This window comes from Salvelinus fontinalis, chromosome 34, assembly GCF_029448725.1.
Source record: "Salvelinus fontinalis isolate EN_2023a chromosome 34, ASM2944872v1, whole genome shotgun sequence".
Classification (NCBI taxonomy): Eukaryota; Metazoa; Chordata; class Actinopteri; order Salmoniformes; family Salmonidae; genus Salvelinus; species Salvelinus fontinalis.
Genome location: NC_074698.1, coordinates 35,854,127 through 35,869,431, shown reverse-complemented (window position 1 = coordinate 35,869,431; position 15,305 = coordinate 35,854,127). Strand labels below are relative to the sequence as shown.

The window sequence follows — 15,305 nt, the reverse complement described above, 5'->3', positions numbered from 1 at the left end:
TATCTGGCATAGTGTGACGTTACTTGGTAATAATTGGTTTCCTGTTGTATTCGTTAAAATTATTTACCAAGTGACAACTAGTTATTGGGTAATATTAAGTAATTTACACTGTTTAAACTACATAAAATAGTTATGTTTCTGAATAAGTAGCAGGTAATTAGGCTGTAAAATAAAGTTACCCGTTTAGCATCTTTCAGCTTTCAGCTTCATTAGTCAGATGTTTTATTAGAATCCATTTTGATCAAGTTTCACTACCCATAAATCATTTCTGTTGGCTTCTTGTGTTTGGCTTTGTTAATGACTGTCTTTCATTCAGAATATCCACCATTTGTCAATGTTTTTTTTTTAAGATGTTTCTGTCTTGTCTGTGTCTATAAACATAATTGATGACTTTTGCAGAGTTCTTAAGTCTGAAATAACATGAAATATGTAACACAACTTTGTTTATTTTTCATCCTCATTTCATCATGAATAAATACACATTTTCTTTTTTCATAAGGGACTTCATTTCTGAGAATAGCCTCTTCATATCAACAGACCGTTATACGGAATGTGTTTGATAAACCACAACTAACAAGGGAAGTGCATCACATCTCAAATCATTTCTTTAAGACCGTAGGACTGTTTTCACAGACATTGAAATATCATTATCCTTGACTAAATTGAATTTTATTCTGGACTTTAAAAAACTCATGTGGATCTCATGTCAGTCATTGCATCCGTAGCTGTCTATGAATTTTGGCAGGGGTTATGTTTCTCAGCCTCATCCCTGAGCTTTCTCAACAAATGGACAGACTGTCTTGATACTCCGAGGTTTTGTTTAATAATGAGGATTTTCTTTGGTGGAATCTTTTTCAACTTTTTTCTGCCACATTCTCAGTCTAGTCTCAACAGACAGCTTGAAGTTCCTATAGCTGTCGACTAGTCAGAGAGCAGTAGTCCCAAGTTTGCTTTCCATGGCAACGTCCCGATTCTCCACCCTTTTCCAGAATTGTGCAATTGAACACTCCCCCGTCATTGATTTAAAAGCATGAGATTAGTATAAGTAAGCATTGGCTGGAGGGAGTTTCCACCATTTTTAAATCCATGTGAGAAAGTGTGCAGTTATTTGCACACTTCGGGAGCAGGGCGGAAAATCGGGACCTAGCCCATATCTGACATAACCCCTTAACTAAGATTTCTTCCATTTGGCAAACTCATCCCCGCCCTCCACGGCCTTGATGTCGCCCACGGCGATCAGCAGCTGCGCCAGGTAGTACGTCGTCATGACGATGTGCCTGCCGTGCTCCAGGGGCTCCGTCACTTTGAAGGTCTGCAGCGCCAGCGTCAGGTCAGAGGTCATGAAGATCAAACTGCCCAGCATGATCAGCGGTCGGCGGGTGCGAACCGCCAGCGTAGCCATCAGAACGATCAGAGCCACGTACACCCCGACGCCGGTAGTCAGGGCGGCCGCGTCCGGCGTCTTCTGCAGGAAAGGGAAGAGGTAGGCGTAGAGGCCTCCCCCCAGCAGCCACAGGAGCAGGCAGAAGAAGTAGGACAGGGAAGAGGAGGGGCTGAGGGAGGAGTAACGAGTGGAGAGGAAGGTGAGGGAGTAGAGCAGGTGGGCCAAGGCGAAGGAGGCCATTCCTGAAGAGAGGATTAGAGAGACAACAACATTACTTTATTGCTCGTATTCCACCTGAAATAGAGATTTGTCTATTTGCTTTATCCGCCCCAACAAGACACACACAGAGCGGTTGGAGCACAGGGTCAGCTGCAGTGCAACACCCCAAGAGCAGCAATGGTGGGTTAAGTGTCTTGCTCAAGTGCACAACAGCAGGTGATGGCACCATACATGGTTAATAGTCATAGAAGTATGTCAGAGTACTCCAGTGACATTACACACCAGCCACCCTCCAGTGACATCCAGTCAGACATGAGATTCAAACTGCCAACCCTCCAGTGACATCCAGTCAGACATGAGATTCAAACTGCCAACCCTCCAGTGACATCCAGTCAGACATGAGATTCAAACTGCCAACCCTCCAGTGACATCCAGTCAGACATGAGATTCAAACTGCCAACCCTCCAGTGACATCCAGTCAGACATGGGATTCAAACTGCCAACCCTCCAGTGACATCCAGTCAGACATGAGATTCAAACTGCCAACCCTCCAGTGACATCCAGTCAGACATGAGATTCAAACTGCCAACCCTCCAGTGACATCCAGTCAGACATGAGATTCAAACTACCAACCCTCCAGTGACATCCAGTCAGACATGAGATTCAAACTGCCAACCCTCCAGTGACATCCAGTCAGACATGAGATTCAAACTGCCAACCCTCCAGTGACCTCCAGTCATACATGGGATTCAAACTGCCAACCCTCCAGTTTCTGGCTTGCCCTCTCTAACCTCTAGGCTATCTGCCATGTCTGTAGTGTCTGCAGGACTTTATCAGTAGCAGTAGAAAAAGCTCTCGTTACCATGGAGAAACAGCTCGGGCCATATAAGGCAACAGTCTCCGCCTGCCGAGAAGATCAGGCCCCCTGCCACGCCGAGGAGACTCCTCCCCCCTTTGTAGCTCAGCACCAGGAGAGCCAATGAGATGACAGGGGCGGCCTTAATAGCCGCAGCGAGGACGGAGGGGGAGGAGTCAGGGATCCACAGATAGAAGTAGACAGCGATGGCCAGGAAGAATGGCGAGAGAAAGAGAAACAGAACACAGTACTGAGAGAGAGAGAGAGAGAGAGAGGGAGGAAGGGGAGACGAGAGGAGAGGAAGAAGGGAGGTAGTTAATATGAGAGATTTACAATAATTACATTATTATACATTAACACAAAAGTGTGTGTGTTATTAATGTGTGTGTGTGTGTGTGTGTGCGTGCGTGCGTGCGTGTGTGATTAGAGGTAAGGATCATACCGTGTTCCTGCGCTGTCTTCGGTCATAGGCGGCTGTTTCAAGGATGTCCATCTCTCTCAGAACCAAGGCCTGTATGTATCTGGGCTGTACCTGTTTCTTTTCTTCAGTCCTGCCTCCTTCCAGAGGATTTCATGTGTTTCTCTTTTCCTCTGTACTTCTCTCTCTCTCTCTTCTCTCTCCACTGGTTCAGTCTGTCTGAGTGTGTCCCTGTCTCTTGGTGCCGGTCGACATTGAACTTTGGACCAATCACAGTGACACGTTATCTGTCAGATTGCTCAGTTATAATCAATGCCCAATGTCTCCTCCTCTCAGTTTTACTTTTCAACTCTGCCAGTAGTGACCCTTGGCCCATCCAACTAGACCAGATAAGTGACATCAACTTGAGGGTGAAGTTGAACTGGGCCAGAGCCATGTATTAAGACATGACTCTGAACTGGGCTGTGTTCAGTAGGACACATGACTCTGAACCGGGCTGTGTTCAGTAGGACACATAGCTCTGAACCGGGCTGTGTTCAGTAGGACACATGACTCTGAACCGGGCTGTGTTCAGTAGGACACATAGCTCTGAACCAGGCTGTGTTTAGTAGGACACATGACTCTGAACCGGGCTGTGTTCAGTAGGACACATAGCTCTGAACCAGGCTGTTCAGTAGGACACATAGCTCTGAACCAGGCTGTGTTCAGTAGGACACATGACTCTGAACCAGGCTGTTCAGTAGGACACATAGCTCTGAACCAGGCTGTGTTTAGTAGGACACATGACTCTGAACCGGGCTGTGTTCAGTAGGACACATAGCTCTGAACCAGGCTGTGTTCAGTAGGACACATGACTCTGAACCAGGCTGTTCAGTAGGACACATAGCTCTGAACCGGGCTGTGTTCAGTAGGACACATGACTCTGAACCGGGCTGTGTTCAGTAGGACACATGACTGAACCGGGCTGTGTTCAGTAGGACACATAGCTCTGAACCAGGCTGTGTTCAGTAGGACACATAGCTCTGAACCGGGCTGTGTTCAGTAGGACACATAGCTCTGAACCAGGCTGTGTTCAGTAGGACACATGACTCTGAACCAGGCTGTTCAGTAGGACACATAGCTCTGAACCAGGCTGTGTTCAGTAGGACACATGACTCTGAACCAGGCTGTTCAGTAGGACACATAGCTCTGAACCAGGCTGTGTTCAGTAGGACACATGACTCTGAACCGGGCTGTGTTCAGTAGGACACAATGCTGTGGAACGTTCAGATATTTAGAAAATATATATTATGTAGAACAAATGTGCTAGCCTGGGTGCCAGTCTGTCTCGGCTCTACTGCCAATTCCTAATGGAATTTAGTAGGCAAAAGTGCAAACAGATCTGGGACCAGGCTACAAATATGTCCCTCTGACATGCAGAATAAGGACTTGTGTCAGCAGCCAATGTCAGATAGCATGGCTATTACCTTGGGGACAGTCCTACAACAATCCCTGTACAATATACAATCTCTATCAGTATCTCATCAAAACCATTCTTCTCATTGTCTCCTCCCTCAAGGTTGTAAATAAAGACAAGTATTAGTTGGTATGTGATACATTTTGAGGAATAGAGTTATACTTAGTTTGTCCACACAGTGGCAGTAGATACATTCAGTCATACCAACACTAAGGGTTCTAACCCTAGTTCTATGAACGATAGTGAACCTGTAGTGAACCCAGAACCCTACCACCAAGAGGGTCAACTGGCCTGTCGGGTCAGGTGATCTAAGGGCAGAATAGGACATTAACTAGCAGGACGCCGGTATGACGTCACACACAGACAATGTTGTGATAGTATTCATTTGATGTTTCTACGACTGTGTTGCCACTGGAGGCAGCATGTGACTTAGGCTACTGTGTACATTGTACCGTGTACATTACATTGTCCCACATTCAGTTGTAATCACTTCCGTGTGTGGCGCAGCTCATAGGCTTTGCTGTGTCCATTACAAGACCAACAGAAATGTTGTTGATCAAATATAGATAAAATCCATCAAATATATTATCAGTCAGATAACGGCAGTATAGTTACAATTTGGTTTGTTCATAATCTATGACTTGTTCAGGTAGTTTCCTTTCACTGCCAGCCCTTCCTTTCATGGCTGCTAAACTTTGTGAAAATGTGTGGGTTCAAAAACAAAACCCACAACAATTTCACTGATACAGGGACTAATAATTAACATATTCTCTCAGAGTCGAACTTTGACCCCTACCTTTCCCACAATCCTCTGAGAAGGGGTGTCAGTTGGAATGTAGATTGCGAAGGAGAAGGTTTGGAGAGAAAGAGAGCAGGGAGAGAAATTCACCGGTGAGTAGCAGTAAATGTTGTTAAAAGGACAGTTTTGAGGACCACCAGAGTAGATAGGGTCTACGTACAAAGTGAAGGTCTTGAAAAGATGAAGAGCTGAGAGAGAGAGAGAGAGAGAGAGAGAGAGAGAGAGAGAGAGAGAGAGAGAGAGAGAGAGAGAGAGAGAGAGAGAGAGAGAGAGAGAGAGAGAGAGAGAAAATAGAAACAATGATAAAGCTGTAAATAATACAATAGCTGATGGCCCAATAAGAGAAGGAAGGGCTGCATAAATCTATAGTGAGGCTCTGACCTGGAAAGGAAGTGAGGATGGTCAGGTGTCCAGCCTCCTAACAACCTGAACCCTGGCAATCAATCATTGGCCAGGTCAGAGGGGTCGTGGATAGTTTGAAGAGCCAGTCTCTCTGGCACCATGGGGAGGTCCGTTGGCTGTGGGAATGATCAACTCATATACTTGTCTTCTCTGGTCTTCTTTCTCACCAGGAACCATGACTGACAAGTTGCCAGTGATGAGAATTGGAGTTGTGGGATATGGACATTTAGGTCAGTGGTGTATTCCCCTGTCTTCCTCCTCTCTTCCTCCCTCCTCATCACATCTCATATGTTCTCACTGTGGAATGGATTAATTTATTAAATGTAGTTTTAAAGGGAAGATGCACATTCATCAACATTACTATAAAAGTGGCAGTTTTAGCCAGCCGACTAATTTTCAGCTGCAGTCCCTGGGTTGATTGCTGTGGTCAATCTGTGTCAGTAGGTCCCATCTTCGTAAATCATAGCACTTTACAACACCCGTCATTCATTTACAGGCCCTCGAGGCCCTAAGTACTGCTGGGTTTCTTCTCTATCTGATTGTTAATTGATCAACTAATGTACTGATTGGGCGGAGAGTTCACCAGGTTTATGTTCTGTTTGACCTTTTATCTACAGATGTAAGATCTTAATTTGAGACAGTTTCCTACAGCAGGAAAATAATCCTGCAGCAACAGGAAATGTGCATTATTATGTGGATTATTATTAAAGGACTTTTTTGTGGGGGGTGATAAAAAAAAATGTTTGGGAAAATCAAGTCTGAAATTTCAGAGTGGAAATTACAAACTTCAGAAGACTTTTTAAAACTGGAATACACTACAAGTTGTCCTGCAACCGGGTGATCAAATGTAGATCCTACATCTGTACCTACTGGTATTCATAATGTTGATTGTATATTTATGATAGGCCTTTTGTTGTGTTCATGGTTTTCAGTTTGTATTGCCTACTACTGTATGTAGTAGTGAATACTACATAATAATGGCCGGAACGGAACAAATGGAATGGCATCGAACACCTGGAAACCATAGAAACCATGTTTTATATGCTTGTTACCAATCCACTAATATCGCTCCAGTCATTACCACAAGACTGTTCTCCCCAATTAAGGTGCCACCAACATCCTGTGATTACACAGTCAGCCCAATTCTGATATTCCTTTCACCAATTGGTCTTTTGACCATTCAGATCAGCTCTTTGCCAGTAATTCAACAACATATCAGAATTGTTCTGCCTGTGTAAACACTGCCAATTAAACTTGCATTTGTTGAACTTCCAGGGCAGTACCTTGTGGAGCGGCTCCAGAGAGAAGGGGCCCAGGTGGGCCTGACACTGGTCTTTGTGTGGAACAGAAACACTGACAAACTCAGAGAATCAGTGGCTGAGGAGCTGATTCTACACAACCTCCCAGACTTTACAGACAGGTAGAGAGCCACGTCACACGCACAGTGGAATGTGTGTTATGTCATGTGCACAAGTAACATGTGTGTGTGTGTTCTAGGGGTGCTGATGTGATTGTGGAGGTGTGTCATCCCAAAATTGTAAAAGACTTTGGAGTCCAATTCCTCTCTAAGGCCCATTTTTTGGTAAGATCTCTCTCTCTCTCTCTGTTTCCATTTTTTGGTAAGATCTCTCTCTCTGTTTCTAAAAACATCTAAATTAACACTTTAGAGCATTATCTCTTATTGAACATTCTTTAGCTAGCATGGATAACCTGGCAAAACCCCTGGCACAACATGCCTATATAAATAAATACTAACAGTATATGCTAATGACAACAGGATAAAAGGAGGATTTCCCTCACACACCGATCTGAAACACGTCAAGTTCCAGTACGGAGGAAGTCCTTGAAAAGATTGTGGTCTAATTTCTTTCTTTTAAAGTCACTTTGTTACGCTAAAATCAGCTTTTGAGAATCCAGGAAGTGTTCCAGTCCATGTGTGCACCAGAAATGAAGTAACTACTACACCCTCCCTCCCCCTCTCTCTCTCTCCCTCTCCCCCTCTCCCCTCTCTCTCTCCCCCTCTCCCCTCTCTCTCTCCTTCCCCCTCCCTCTCTCTCTCCCTCCCTCTCTGTCTGTCTGCCTCTGTTTTAGGTGGGCTCTCCTTCAGCCCTCTCAGACCCACAGCTGAACCAGGAACTGCGCCAGGCTGCAGAGCATCATGGGAGGACCCTATATGTCCCCAGTGGTGCATTGTGGGGAGGCCAGGATATCCTGAGACTCAATGATAGTGGATCTTTAAAGGTGCAGGGAAGGAGGGAGGAGGAAAGAGGACTTAACAAGTAAAATATGTTCATTTATAAGGGATAGCATAGTTAATAGTTAAGTTGGTTACGTTATGTAGATAGTTAAGTTAATATATAAGAGTTAGTATAAGATAATGTGTAGACCTCATTAATGTGAGATTAAATTCAGATTGTCATTAAAGGTGAAGAAGGTCATTGTTCTCTATTACATAGAGCATACAGACTGGTTATACTGGACAGAATGCTGTTACATAGAGCATGCAGAATGGTTGTACTAGACAGAATGCTGTTACATAGAGCATACAGAATGGTTATACTGGACAGAATGCTGTTACATAGAGCATACAGAATGGTTATACTGGACAGAATGCTGTTACATAGAGCATACAGAATGGTTGTACTGGACAGAATGCTGTTACATAGAGCGTGCAGAATGGTTGTACTAGACAGAATGCTGTTACATAGAGCATACAGAATGGTTGTACTGGACAGAATGCTGTTACATAGAGCGTGCAGAATGGTTGTACTGGACAGAATGCTGTTACATAGAGCATACAGAATGGTTGTACTGGACAGAATGCTGTTACATAGAGCGTGCAGAATGGTTGTACTGAACAGAATGCTGTTACATAGACCTTATTTTCTGCATTTTCCCAAAACCCCTACAAAAACGCCATTCATTTCCCCATAGACTTTGTCCAACGAACCATGGTGGAGTTAGTTCCTACAAAAAGACACCATTACTATTGCTCTCTATTCCCTTTAAATAGCTTTAAATCTTAAGAGTTGCTGTTGTATTACTGATGTACAAAACACAAGTTTTCTAAATCCCTCCTCTGCCTCTGTTCCTCTCCTCTTTCTTTACTAATCTCACGCCCCCTCCTCTCGTTTTTTGCTTGAAGGCACTGTTCATCCGGATGTCCAAGCACCCGTCATGTTTCCGTCTGACAGGAGACGTGCTGTCTGATTGGACAGAGGATGAGGGGAGGCGGGTCTTATTCGGTGGCTCGGTGGCAGAGCTCTGTCCTGTCGCCCCTAACAACGTCAACACCATGGCGGCAGCAGCCATCGCAGCGGGGACCCTGGGTTTCGCTGGCGTCCAGGGGGAGATTGTGTCGGATACGGCGTAAGCAAAGCTTCTTAAATAACCCAAGATAGTTTAGAGTCTGCTTTTACAATGGGAATCACTGTAACACTATGGGCAGAACAAGCAAGGAGGTGGGCTTGTTCTGCCCATAGTGTTACAAAATACATGCTGGCACGTTTCAGCATGTATTTGCATAGCCTATTTCAGTTAAGGAACACACACTCTCTGAAGCACAGCTGTGCAATAACTTAATTCACCCCCAAACTTCTACACAGCATATCTTTTTTTAGAAAGGTTGGCACTGAGTCAAGTGTACAAAACTGGGCTAATTAGTCTCTAACAAGGGCAAAGGCACTGGCCCGCTATGTCATAGTCATATTCTCTCCCTCTCCTAGAATAAGTGATTACCATGTGGTGGAGGTTACTGGTGCCAACAGCTTCTCTCCCTCTCCTAGACTAAGTGATTACCATGTGGTGGAGGTGGAGGTTACTGGTGCCAACAGCTTCTCTCCTAGACTAAGTGATTACCATGTGGTGGAGGTGGAGGTTACTGGTGCCAACAGCTTCTCTCCCTCTCCTAGACTAAGTGATTACCATGTGGTGGAGGTGGAGGTTACTGGTGCCAACAGCTTCTCTCCCTCTCCTAGACTAAGTGATTACCATGTGGTGGAGGTGGAGGTTACTGGTGCCAACAGCTTCTCTCCCTCTCCTAGACTAAGTGATTACCATGTGGTGGAGGTGGAGGTTACTGGTGCCAACAGCTTCTCTCCCTCTCCTAGACTAAGTGATTACCATGTGGTGGAGGTGGAGGTTACTGGTGCCAACAGCTTCTCTCCTAGACTAAGTGATTACCATGTGGTGGAGGTGGAGGTTACTGGTGCCAACAGCTTCTCTCCCTCTCCTAGACTAAGTGATTACCATGTGGTGGAGGTGGAGGTTACTGGTGCCAACAGCTTCTCTCCCTCTCCTAGACTAAGTGATTACCATGTGGTGGAGGTGGAGGTTACTGGTGACAACAGCTTCTCTCCCTCTCCTAGACTAAGTGATTACCATGTGGTGGAGGTGGAGGTTACTGGTGCCAACAGCTTCTCTCCCTCTCCTAGACTAAGTGATTACCATGTGGTGGAGGTGGAGGTTACTGGTGCCAACAGCTTCTCTCCCTCTCCTAGAATAAGTGATTACCATGTGGTGGAGGTGGAGGTTACTGGTGCCAACAGCTTCTCTCCCTCTCCTAGAATAAGTGATTACCATGTGGTGGAGGTGGAGGTTACTGGTGCCAACAGCTTCTCTCCCTCTCCTAGAATAAGTGATTACCATGTGGTGGAGGTGGAGGTTACTGGTGACAACAGCTTCTCTCCCTCTCCTAGACTAAGTGATTACCATGTGGTGGAGGTGGAGGTTACTGGTGCCAACAGCTTCTCTCCCTCTCCTAGAATAAGTGATTACCATGTGGTGGAGGTTACTGGTGCCAACAGCTTCCCTCCCTCTCCTAGACTAAGTGATTACCATGTGGTGGAGGTGGAGGTTACTGGTGCCAACAGCTTCTCTCCCTCTCCTAGACTAAGTGATTACCATGTGGTGGAGGTGGAGGTTACTGGTGCCAACAGCTTCTCTCCCTCTCCTAGACTAAGTGATTACCATGTGGTGGAGGTGGAGGTTACTGGTGCCAACAGCTTCTCTCCCTCTCCTAGACTAAGTGATTACCATGTGGTGGAGGTGGAGGTTACTGGTGCCAACAGCTTCTCTCCCTCTCCTAGACTAAGTGATTACCATGTGGTGGAGGTGGAGGTTACTGGTGCCAACAGCTTCTCTCCCTCTCCTAGAATAAGTGATTACCATGTGGTGGAGGTTACTGGTGCCAACAGCTTCCCTCCCTCTCCTAGACTAAGTGATTACCATGTGGTGGAGGTGGAGGTTACTGGTGCCAACAGCTTCTCTCCCTCTCCTAGACTAAGTGATTACCATGTGGTGGAGGTGGAGGTTACTGGTGCCAACAGCTTCTCTCCCTCTCCTAGACTAAGTGATTACCATGTGGTGGAGGTGGAGGTTACTGGTGCCAACAGCTTCTCTCCCTCTCCTAGACTAAGTGATTACCATGTGGTGGAGGTGGAGGTTACTGGTGCCAATGGCTTCACAGTGCATACAGTGAGGAGGAACCCAGCCAAACTTGGAGCTGTAACTGGGAGTGCCACCTACAACTCCTTCTGGAGCAGCTTACTGGGTGGGTTCTGCTGTAGAGGGTGTATGTGTGTGTGTGTGTGTGTGTGTGTCGCATGAATCAGTGTGAGAACATGAAGGGTTGTGTTGTCTAACGTCCAGTCCATCCTCTCCTTTTCTTCTCTCAGTGTGTAAGGGACATGGTGGCCGGGTTCACTTGTGCTGAAGAGGGAGCGATTTCAGAAGACAATTCCCTCTACCAACCAAACACTCACAACACTATGGTACTGAAACACACTCACAACACTATGGTACTGAAACACACTACACAACACTATGGTACTGAAACACACATTACACAACACTATGGTACTGAAACACACATTACACAACACTATGGTACTGAAACACACTACACAACACTATGGTACTGAAACACACTACACAACACTATGGTACTGAAACACACATTACACAACACTATGGTACTGAAACACACATTACACAACACTATGGTACTGAAACACACATTACACAACACTATGGTACTGAAACACACTACACAACACTATGGTACTGAAACACACTACACAACACTACGGTACTGAAACACACATTACACAACACTACGGTACTGAAACACACATTACACAACACTATGGTACTGAAACACACATTACACAACACTATGGTACTGAAACACACATTACACAACACTATGGTACTGAAACACACATTACACAACACTATGGTACTGAAACACACTACACAACACTATGGTACTGAAACACACATTACACAACACTATGGTACTGAAACACACTACACAACACTATGGTACTGAAACACATTACACAACACTACGGTACTGAAACACACATTACACAACACTACAGTACTGAACTGTCTGCAGTGGCTGTGTCTGTAGTTACTGATCATGTGTGAGCAAAGATGGGCTTGCTTCATATATGGTGTGACTATCAGGATTGACAAAACCAAGTCTGCATCTACAATTCTGGGGAATCAAATGTTGCACCTTCATCCTACCAAGTTCTACTACTGGATCCCAGCAGCACTTCCCTCCTTTTCTCTACTAATTAAAATATGACTTTGTGAAGTAACAATTTAAATGACCAACTCCCTCAGGGTGATGGCAGGCACCACATTCATTAGCAATCGTCTAGCAACAAGCCACAACTTTTACAGCTCGTATACAGTTACATCCACTACAATACATGATAACAGTAACGTATGATGATCTTTATGTGGTGTCTTGGTGTTGTCACCACACACACCATTGTGGCCTTAAAACCAGAAGGTTCTATCTGCAAAAATTAAGGTTCTGAACCCTAATTGGTTTGAATGATGTATTTGTATCTTGTATTCTTTTGAACTTAACATGAATGTAGTTATTTAGAGTACTATATATATGTAGAGAACATTGTACAGAACAAGAAATAACAAAACGTGCAGATAGAACCTTATAGAACCTTATAGAACCTTATAGTTCCAAGCTCTCACAGTATTTCCTGTTGTAGTAAAACCCCAACAAAAGAGAAGAGTCCTGTGTTTCATCATTAATACATAGAATAGACTTTATTTTCTCCTCCTCTGGTGTGTGATTGTAACACAAACAAACTGACAGCAGTGTGGGATCTGGATCAACTCATCTCGTTATCTGGCTGTGCACAGCTGGGAATAGGATCCACCCAAACCTGTGACCTTTTCCCTTCCTCCTCTCTAATACAGTCTGTCGTCTAAAAACACCACTAGCTTCTCAGGACGGAAGCCCCACCTTTTACCTAAACCTCCGAGTGCAGGCAGAATCAGTGTTCCATCACAAACACACACACAAAGAAAAACACTCAAACACAGGCTCACTGACTGAAAGGTTAAAAGGTGACCAATCGACAGTTTCTACACACAGTAATGCCGGTTCTAATACAGTACAAGGCCCAGAGAAGACGACGACACCCACAGAAAGGTCTGAATCTCTGAACGAATGGGAGCCTGTTTCAGCAGGAGGCTCTTCAGCAGGACGTTCTGAGGCTCAGCCATAGAGTTAGAAAGAGGACTCATCTTAGTACCTGTGGTAGAAGCCCTCAATGGCAATGTCCATGCAGAAAACAGGCTATATACAGTACATCTATCTAGTCTAACTCTATGGGCCCAGCTCTAAATGTGTCACTTATTGGTTTCCTAGCCAAGGGAAGTACTGCTGCTTGTTGGGTTGCTGTTACAGTGTGACAGGAAAAGTGCTGCTGCTGTTTAAACAGGTTTCTGTTACTGCTACAGTGTGACAGGAAAAGTACTGCTGCTGTTTAAACAGGTTTCTGTTACTGCTACAGGGTGACAGGAAAAGTGCTGCTGCTGTTTAAACAGGTTTCTGTTACTGCTACAGGGTGACAGGAAAAGTGCTGCTGCTGTTTAAACAGGTTTCTGTTACTGCTACAGTGTGACAGGAAAAGTACTGCTGCTGTTTAAACAGGTTTCTGTTACTGCTACAGTGTCTGAACAGGATAATTGCCGCTGTTGGGTAGGTTGTGTGACTATTTATTTATTTATTTTTTATTTTACCTTTATTTAACTAGGCAAGTCAGTTAAGAACAAATTCTTATTTTCAATGACGGCCTAGGAACAGTGGGTTAACTGCCTGTTCAGGGGCAGAACGACAGATTTGTACCTTGTCAGCTCAGGGATTTGAACTTGCAACCTTTCGGTTACTAGTCCAACGCTCTAACCACTAGGCTACCCTGCCGCCCCGACTATGACATAGTGGGCCAATGCCTTTGCCCTTGTTAGCAAGACTAATTAGCCCTAGTTTCTTTATCCTGATGATACGGTTATCTTAGCCTCAGTTACAACTCATGTTAGTCTACACTGGCAAGGATTTCATAAATTCCTAGATTAAGGACCAGAGCACAGGAGGTTGGTGGCACCTTAATTGGGGAGGACGGGCTCATGGTAATGGCTGGAGCAGAATACCTGGAATGATATCAAATACATCAAACACATGGTTTCAGTCATTATTCCAGCTGATCCTCCCTCAGCAGCCTCCTGTGGACCAGAGGTAACCTAGATTAATGACCAGAGGTAACCCTCCTATATACTCCAAGTTACCCCACTTTGTTATCTCAAAGCTGGGCTCTTTAACTCAAGGAAACGTCACCGGGCTTGCCATCCTTTCCCTCTCCTCCTCCATGTCAGGACAGGATGCCCAGAGGCGGAGCTGCATGTAGGTTTGGAAGACGTTCTGGCTGCTGGATGAATAACATTCTGTAAGAGCTCATCTCTTCAGCAGTTGTCAGATCTATATTATGGAAGTGGAGACGGTCAGGATAAGAGTGCCGTGTTTGTAACATGTATGTTGTGTGGTGAGTGTCAGCATATGTACGTTTGTGTATGTTGTGTGTGTGAGACAGTCAGTTTTTCACGCTGGCGGCTCCGTTTTTCTCTCCGTTGGCACCTGGCAGGGTGTAAGGCAAGGCGGGACCCTTTTTACTAGGCAGGGTCAAGGGCTGGCGGATGTTCAAGCGGTCTTTCTCTGCCTCTGCATCTTCGTCATAGCGGTCATCATCTTCTTCCGCCTCGCTTTGGCGGGGGGAGGAGTGGCGCGACAGAGACGGAGATGGGGGCACAGAGGCCGGTCTAGGGTAACGGAAACCTTGGGCCTGAAAAGAAAGGTTGGTGGGGTTTAGAGGGTAAGACACAGAACACGCCACGGCTGTGTTTAGACAGGCAGACACATTCTGATGTTTTTTACCAATTGATCTTTTGACCAATCACGTCAGATGTATTTCAGATCTGATTGGCCAAAATACCAATTAGTTAAAATAGATCAGAATTGGGCTGCCTGTCTAAACACAGCCAGAGTAGCATAGTATGTTGAATCGCTGACACTTTCTCATAAGATTTACTAATCCAGATTTATATCTTATTTCACATATGAAATAAACAGGGGTGTCCAACTCAATCCCGTCAGGGGCGTGTCTGCTGTTTTTTGTTAGTTCCTTTCAAATTGTATCCAATTAGGACAGAGACAACCAGGTGAGGGGAGTGCCTAATTAATATGACCTTAATTGATCAAGTACAAGGGAGGAAGGAAAACCTGCAGACACTCAGCCATCCAGGTAATTGAGTAAACACCCCTGTTATAACCCCCAGGTAATTGAGTAAACACCCCTGTTATAACCCCCAGGCCTCCAGGTAATTAAGCAAAAACCCCTGTTATAACCCTCAGGCCTCCAGGTAATTGTGTAAACACCCCTGTTATAACCCCCAGGC

General features: G+C 45.1%; 3 protein-coding genes across 3 annotated transcripts in view; 1 reads left to right on the top strand and 2 right to left on the bottom strand.

The window, feature by feature from the left end:
* Nucleotides 1–430: 430 nt before the first annotated feature.
* On the bottom strand, nucleotides 431–3,109 carry LOC129834019 (lysoplasmalogenase-like). The gene is made up of 3 exons (XM_055898842.1): nucleotides 2,902–3,109; nucleotides 2,466–2,709; nucleotides 431–1,626 (listed from the first exon to the last, which is right to left on the bottom strand). Exons 1-3 carry the CDS (start codon nucleotides 2,950–2,952, stop codon nucleotides 1,172–1,174), a joined length of 750 nt encoding a protein of 249 aa, XP_055754817.1. The 5' UTR covers nucleotides 2,953–3,109; the 3' UTR covers nucleotides 431–1,171.
* A 1,694-nt stretch (nucleotides 3,110–4,803) lies between these two features.
* LOC129834015 (aspartate dehydrogenase domain-containing protein-like) lies at nucleotides 4,804–12,580 on the top strand. Its single transcript, XM_055898839.1, has 8 exons — nucleotides 4,804–5,224; nucleotides 5,705–5,764; nucleotides 6,810–6,954; nucleotides 7,032–7,116; nucleotides 7,626–7,775; nucleotides 8,680–8,903; nucleotides 10,946–11,085; nucleotides 11,210–12,580. The coding sequence occupies exons 2-8, from the start codon at nucleotides 5,710–5,712 to the stop codon at nucleotides 11,245–11,247; spliced, it is 837 nt and encodes a 278-aa protein (XP_055754814.1). The 5' UTR covers nucleotides 4,804–5,224; nucleotides 5,705–5,709; the 3' UTR covers nucleotides 11,248–12,580.
* A 10-nt stretch (nucleotides 12,581–12,590) lies between these two features.
* The window catches only part of LOC129833981 (glycogen [starch] synthase, muscle-like), a 28,677-nt gene continuing 25,962 nt past the window's right edge, over nucleotides 12,591–15,305 (bottom strand). Inside the window, exon 16 of the mRNA XM_055898798.1 lies at nucleotides 12,591–14,692. Coding sequence (XP_055754773.1) covers nucleotides 14,444–14,692 — 249 coding nt within the window. The 3' untranslated portion in view covers nucleotides 12,591–14,443. The remainder of the gene's footprint in view (nucleotides 14,693–15,305) is intronic.